This window comes from Chiloscyllium plagiosum, chromosome 28 (assembly GCF_004010195.1).
Source record: "Chiloscyllium plagiosum isolate BGI_BamShark_2017 chromosome 28, ASM401019v2, whole genome shotgun sequence".
Lineage (NCBI taxonomy): Eukaryota > Metazoa > Chordata > Chondrichthyes > Orectolobiformes > Hemiscylliidae > Chiloscyllium > Chiloscyllium plagiosum.
The window spans coordinates 5,426,437-5,434,194 of record NC_057737.1 but is presented as its reverse complement, the minus strand read 5'-3'; the positions used below and the strand labels follow the sequence as shown (position 1 = coordinate 5,434,194).

The following is a 7,758-nucleotide window of genomic DNA, read 5'->3' as shown; positions in this document are numbered from 1 at the left end:
GGTGCCAGGACGGGAGGGTGGGTTGTAGGGGGGAGTGGACCTGACTAGGTAGTCACGGAGGGAACGGTCTTTGCGGAAGGCGGAAAGGGGTGGGGAGGGAAATATATCCCTGGTGGTGGGGTCCGTTTGGAGGTGGTGGAAATGTCGGCGGATGATTTGGTTTATGCGAAGGTTGGTAGGGTGGAAGGTGAACACCAGGGGCGTTCCGTCCTTGTTATGGTTGGAGGGGTGGGGTCTGAGGGCGGAGGTGCGGGAGGTCGCGGAGCACTTTAGGGAACATCGCCGGGACACCGGCACCAATCAACCACACTGCCCTGTGGCCGAACATTTCAACTCCCCCTCCCACTCTGCCGAGGACATGGAGGTCCTGGGCCTCCTTCACCGCCGCTCCCTCAGCACCCAACGCCTGGAGGGAGAACGCCTCATCTTCCTCCTCGGAACACTTCAACCCTAGGGCACCAATGTGGACTTCAACAGTTTCCTCATTTCCCCTTCCCCCACGTCACCCCAGTTCCAAACTTCCAGCTCAGCACTGTCCCACAACTTGTCCTACCTGCCTATCTTCTTCTCCACCTATCCACTCCGCCCTCCTCCCTGGCCTATCACCTTCATCCCATCCCCCACTCACCTATTGTACTCTATGCTACTTTCTCCCCACCCCCACCCTCCTCTCATTTATCTCTCCACCCTTCAGGCAGTCTACCTGCATTCCTGATGAAGGGCTTTTGCCCGAAATGTCGATTTTACTGCTCCTCGGATACTGCCTGAACTGCTGTGCTTTTCCAGCACCTCGAATCCAGAATCTGGTTTCCATAATCTGCAGTCATTGTTTTTACCCTTCTATATGTGGAAGATAATGGTGTTAGTTTAGGCATTCCAGAATTTAAATTAGTAACATTACTGGAATGGCAACTCACCACTATCATTTTGAGGGAACTTGGATATAGGGAATAATTATTAATCTTTCCAGTAATAGCCACAAACTTTGAAAGAACAGGGGAAAAAAATTGGCCTTTCTTGATTCCCTATCTATATTCGTAGATTTTTTTCAGAGATTCCTTACAGAATGCTTCAACATCCAATTGCTGATGCATTCTATATTATTAAGACATCTATGAGATTTTAGAAGGTGAGCTTGTTCATAAGAACCTCCATAATCTGGGCAGCATGTCTGCATTTTTCTGATCTTTGCAGCTGTTTTGCAAAGTCCTACTCAAGAAATTCCTTCCTCTACCTTCTGATTTATCTTGCTGGCACTCTAAGCATTGAGATGCTGTGCAGCAACCACATTACTGATTCCTGTGTGTGAAGTGCTTTGAGACATTTTTGAGAACAACACAGGAACATGAATAGAGGATTCACCAACTCAAGCTTGTTTTGCTGTTCAATTAATTTACTGTTGTTCTGTAACTCAACTCCATCCATCAACCATGGCTCCGATCCTTTAATATCCCTGCCTAGCAAAAATTAATCAATTTAAATTTTAAAATTTTCAACTGGTCATAACTATTAAGTCTTTTAGAACAGGAGTTTCAGATTTCCAGAACACTTTGTATGAAGACATAACCTTGAACAGCCTACCTTTAATTTTCAGGTTATTCCTTTTGTTTTGACATCAAAGGAAATAATTTCTCCCCATCTAATCTGTCAAATCTTTATTTTTCCTGGATAGACATAAAGCCACTATATAAACACAAGTTAATTCTTTAAACATTGAATCGCGATTAAAGTAATGACTTTTAAAGATAATTAATATTACAACAATTTATTTTCTCATTTCACAGTTAAAATGAAAAATAATATTTTTTAAAATGTTTTCTGTATCAGAAAAATTTGAGTTTGAGCTACTGGATACATCCAAATTCAAAGTCACGGATCCAACTGAGGACCAGCCATTTCTGATTATCAGACTGCTGTATTCTCCTAATGTGAAAGGTACTTGCATGAAGCAATATGATTAAAAACAAAAATACAGTGTGGTGATCCTTCTAAAAGTTTTAAAGTAATTGTTTCACACTTTTCTGCATTTGATTTGTGTCTTTCTATCTTAGAAATTTAAGACTTTCCTCACCTCACCAAATTGCAACTGAACTTTGTTTGACCTCATCATGTTTACTTGCAGCATTGGGCCTTTAATGACACAGAGTAATTTAAACAGAGCTCAGTCTAATCCAGGTTGTACTTCCCTAATCTGGCACTCTGCAGTCCAACAGACTCCGTGGTCTGACACCTCAGTATGTTAAGTTCTTTTTTCCTGAGATTCTTATGCACTTGATGCAACTGCAACACACCAACCTCTGTGAACAACAACAACCAAATTTATTAAACACAGTACAGTACAAGCTTTCTGGAGGAACCTTTAACATATACTTCACAGGGCTTATGGGGTTGTGGAAAAAGCTCTCTCTGAACACAGGAAATAGTCCTTCCTTTATACAAACTCTTTACATCACAGTTTGTAATGCCCACAAGACGACCCCCACCCATTCCCCTATAGTCACATGCCATTCAAGGTACAATGCAGTGACCACCTAACATCCGGAAACAATGTAATGCAAATCATCCCTTAATGGCCAGATCTGGTGTGAATTGTGTTTTTTTTTAACTATAGGGCATAGTTAGAATTCCAACTGTAATATTCTTATTGATTTCTGAATAGGGGATGAAAATGTAAATAGCTATGAATGGCAAGGAAATGGCCATGTAACTGGTTCTGGAAAATAGGAAATGATAAGGTGATTTCTTACAATTTATCTGGAAGTCAGAGGCATCTCACCCTAGCTTCGGGACATCCAATTTCCTGCAGGTTAGCAGAGCAAATTAACTCTTTAATATCACAAGTATTTCCGAAGGGTCGAGGAGGTATGGAGTCATAGAGTCACATAAAATGGAACAGACCTTTTGGTGCAACTAGTACGTGCTGACCATGTTCCCAAATTAAACCAGTCCACCCTGCCTGCTTTTGGCCCATATCGCTCTAGACCTTTCCTATTCATGTACTTATCCAAATAGCTTTTAAACATTGTAACTGTACTCATTGTAACACTTCCTCTGGCAGTTCATTCTGCACACTAACCGTGCTCTGTGTAAGAAAATGTTGCCCCTTATGTCCTTTCACCTCACATCTTAAAAGTATGCCCCTAGTCTTGAACTACCCCTTAGGGAAGACACCTATGTATTCACCCTATCTACGCCCCTGGTGATTTTGTAAACCTATACAGAGGAACCTCGATTATCCGAATCAGATGGGTGGGCACTATTTCATTCAGATAATTGATTATTTAGTTAATTGATTTCCTCTGAGGCTCAGTTTTTTCTGTGAAGTCCGCTCCCCGTTCTGGAGACGAGGCAAAAGCACACTGCGCGCGAAACTCCCCCACCCGTCCCCAACCCCATCTACTCCCACACTGCCCCCTGCCCACCCCAACCCTGTCTGCTCCACCATCCAGCTGGACTGGACACCTACTGGACTGCTGCTGCCTTATTGGGGTTAGTCTCCAAATAGAGCGCGCGCACACGCACACACACACGCACACGCACACACACAACCTTTTGACAGGTTCTACCTTTGTCCTGTACAGGACAATGTTGGAGAAATTATCTGGGGAAGGGGGGGTTTAGGATACTCACCTGTGCAGAATTCCAGGGAAAGTATGGGAGGAGAGAGAGAGGGTGGGAGGTCAGTCATTTGGAGATGGTGCCTGAACTGTCCAGGACTGTTCTCGGCACCATTTCAGTGTGCTGGGTTCATTCTTAATCATTGTACCTGTAAACAAAAGATGCGATCAGACTTGAAACAGCTCTTTGATGTAATGTTTCTATCAGGACCCTGAGATCCCCTTCGGATAATCTGATATTCGGATAATTGATATTCGGATAATTGAGGTTCCTCTGTATGAGGTCACCTCTCAACCTCCTATGCTGCACTGAGAAAGGTCCCAGGGTATCCACCCTATCTTTATAATTCAAACCCTCTATTCCCAGCAGCATCCTGATAATTTTTTTCTGAACCCTCTCCATTTTAATAATACCATTCCTCTAACAAGGTGACCAGACTGTACACAGTACTCCAGAAGAGGCCTCAAGAACATCCTGTACAACCTCAACATGACATCCCAACTCCTATACTCAGTGATCTGAACAATGAAGGCAGGTGTGCTAGATGCCTTCTTAACCACTCAATCTACCTGTGATGCAAACTTCAAAGAATTGTGTACCTTTCTGATCTACAACACTACTCAAGGGCCCTACCATTAATTGTATAAGTCCTGCCCATTTTTGTTTTTGCATTTTTCCAAATTAAACTCCATCTGTCACTCTTAGCCTATTGACCTAATTGATCAAGATCTCTTTGTAATCTTAGAATCTTAGATACCCTTCTTCACTGTTCATTATACCACTAATTTTGGTGTAATCTGCAAATTGACTAACCATGGCCCCTATATTCTCACCCAAATAATTTATATAAATGACAAACAAAAGTAGACCCAGTATTGATCGCTGTGGAACACTGCTGGTCACAAAAATAAAACACTCCATGACCGCCCTCTGTCTCCTACCATAAAGCCAATTTTGAATCCAATTGGCAAGGTCACCCTGAATCCCATGTTATCTAACTTTACTAATTCATCTACAATGTGGAACCTTATCAAAGGCTTTATTAAAGTCCAAGTAAACAACTTCTACTACTCTGCCCTCATCAATCTTTTTGGTTACTTCCTCAAATAACTCAACCAAGTTTGTGAGTCACAATTTATCTCACAGAAAACCATGCTGACTATCCCTAATCATACCTTGCCTCTCCAAATGCATGTAAATTCTATCTTTCAAAAACACCTCTCACAACTTACCCACCACCAATGTCAGACTCGCAGATCTATAGTTCCCAGGCTTCTCCTCACAGCCTTTCTTAAACAGAGGCACAACATTAGCCACCCTCCAGTCCTCTGGCACCTCACCTGTGTTTATATGTGATCCAACTATTTTTGCTAAGGGCCCCACAATTTCCTCCCTAACCTCCCACAATGTCCTGGAATTCACTTGATCAAGTCCTGGAGATTTATCCATCTTTTGTTTTCTAAGACCTTAGTACTTCCTCTTTTAAATTTGAACTGTTTTCAAACCATTAATATTTATTTCCCTGCGTTCTCTAGTCTCCATTTGTTTCTCCATAGTAAAAACTGACGCGAAGTGTTCATTTAAAACATCTCCCATCTCCTGAGGTCAACACAAAAATTACTTCGTTGATCTAGTTCAAAACTAGGGGGCATCATTTTAAAGAGAGAGAAGAACGTTTTTAAAAAGGACATGAGCGGCAACCTTTTTACACGGCGTGGTTAGTATGTGGAATGAACTGCCAGAGGAAGTGGTGGATGCAGATACACTTAGAACATTTAAAAGACATTTGGTTAAGAACAGGATATCAAATGTTTGGAGGGATATGGGCCAAACACTGGCAAGTGGGACTTGTTTAATTTGTCAACATGATCAGTATGGACTAGTTCGATCAAAGGATCTTTTTCCATGCTGTATAACTGTATCGGATCTTGCAATGAACAACACCATTGATGATCTGCTAGTATATTGACGTAACTATTTGTCTCTTGGTAGATTATCCAAACTTTTTTATGTTTATATTGATATTTCTTTTACATTTATATTTATAGCTCAGTTGACTGGACAGCTGGTTTGCATTGCAGAGTGACACCAACAGCCTGGGGGTTCAATTCCTGATTGACTGAGGTTATAATGAAGGCCTTGTCTTTTCAACCTTAGTTCTCACTTGAGGCATGGTGGCTCTCAAGTTAAACCACCACCAGTTGTCTCTCTCTCTCCCTCTGTCTCTCTTTCTAATGAGAGAATGCTCAATGGTTTACTGGGACTACGGTGACTTTGCATTTGACTATAATAATATATGAGAGCAAAGTACTGAGGATGCTGGAAATATGAAATATGAACAGAAAATTCTGTTATACTAAATAGGTCCTCTGGAGAGAAGAACAAAATCAAATGTTTTAAGTCGATGACCAATGTTTCCTCTGTGCTACATGACTACACTGCGGCAGAATCACAGAATTATCATAGAATTCCTACAGTGTGGAAACAGGCCTTTTAGCCCAACAAGCCCACACCGATCCTCTGAAGAGTAACCCACCCAGACCCATTCCCCTACCCAATTACTCTACATTTACTCCTGACGAATGCACCAAACCTACACATTCCTGAACACAATGGGCAATTTAGCATGACCAATTTACCTAACCTGCACATCTTTGGATTGTGGGAGAAACAATCCTCCTGGAGCACCTGGAGGAAACTCACGCAGACATGGGGAGAATGTGCAAACTCCACACAGACAGTTGCCCGTACTGGGAATTGAACATGGGTCCACCAGTGTAGCCCATCAAGTCTATACTGACTCTACACAAGCAATATAACTTAGTGCCACTCATTTGTTTTTTCCCCATACACTTGCACACTGTTTCTATTCAAATAATCATCTAATGTCCTCCTGGTAGCTTCAATTGACTCTGTCTCCACCACGCTTCCAGATAATGCAATCCAGACCTGAATCACTTGTGTGAAAAAGTTTTCTCTCACATCACAATACTTAGTTTGCAAATCACTTTAAATCTTTGGCATCTTTGCTCTGTCCTTTTACAAGCCTGAATAGTTTCTTCCTGTGTACTCTGTCCAGATTTCTTGTGATTTTGAAAACTACTATCAAATATCTTAGCTTTCTTCTTTCCAAGGAGAACAGTCCCAACCTCTCTAATCTATCCTCCCTAATTGGAGTTTCTTATTCCTGGAACTATTTTAGTAAATCCCTTCTGCATTCTATACAGTGCGTTCACATCCTTCTTATACTATGGCACCCAGAAATGTACACAGCACCCCAGCTGAGGTCAAACAACATAAGTTCAGAATCCTTGTTCTTGGACTGTATTCCTCCATCTTATAAAGCCCAGGATACTGAATACTTTATTAACTGCTCTCTCAAGCTGTCCTGATACTTTCAGAGATGTATGCACATATACTTTCACGTTCATTGTTCTTGTTCTTTTTACCCACTATTTTATTTGTCTGTCCATGTTCTACTAAAATATATTACCTCATACTTCCGCATTGAACATCATCAATTACCCACCTGCTCACTCCACCAATTTGTCTCTATCCATTTGGAGTTCTGTGCTATCCTCCTCTCATTTTACAATGCTGCAAGTTTTGTATCATGCATAACCTTTGAAATTGTCTCCTGCATTCATTAATGCATATACCAGGAAAGGCAAAGTTCCCAATACTGACCCCTGGAGAACTTCACTACAAGTCTTCCTCTAAAAATATCCATTGACTATCACACTGTGTTTCCTGTGTAACATGAGATTTGGACAAATGGAGGGGACAATGATCATGAAGTATGGATTATTTGTTTCATTTGCATCAGATCATTTGTTATGGATCAGATCAAACCCCCTTAAAATATATTCAGAAAGTAGTCTATACCGTAACTTTTTCTTATTTTAAAGGTAAGTGTAAGGTGTTGTATTCCAAATGCAATTTGATTCGTGAAATTACTCGGCATGAAGCAAAAACATACTTTATTTTTACACTACCCTTAAAATCCTGACAGAATAAAAATAAAAGAATCTGCTGATTCCTCAGAGACAAACCCAAACAAGCCAACACAATGCAACCAAAAACTATAGCTACATTACCTTACATCAAAGACATATCAGAAATGATTTCCAGACTACTCAG

At 41.2% G+C, this 7,758-nt stretch overlaps 1 protein-coding gene across 2 annotated transcripts in view; it reads left to right on the top strand.

The window, feature by feature from the left end:
* LOC122563897 overlaps nucleotides 1–7,758 on the top strand; it is a 79,112-nt gene that overhangs the window by 13,189 nt on the left and 58,165 nt on the right. For both annotated transcript variants that reach the window (XM_043718113.1, XM_043718114.1), the window contains exon 7: nucleotides 1,828–1,935. In XM_043718113.1, coding sequence (XP_043574048.1) covers nucleotides 1,828–1,935 — 108 coding nt within the window. The remainder of the gene's footprint in view (nucleotides 1–1,827; nucleotides 1,936–7,758) is intronic.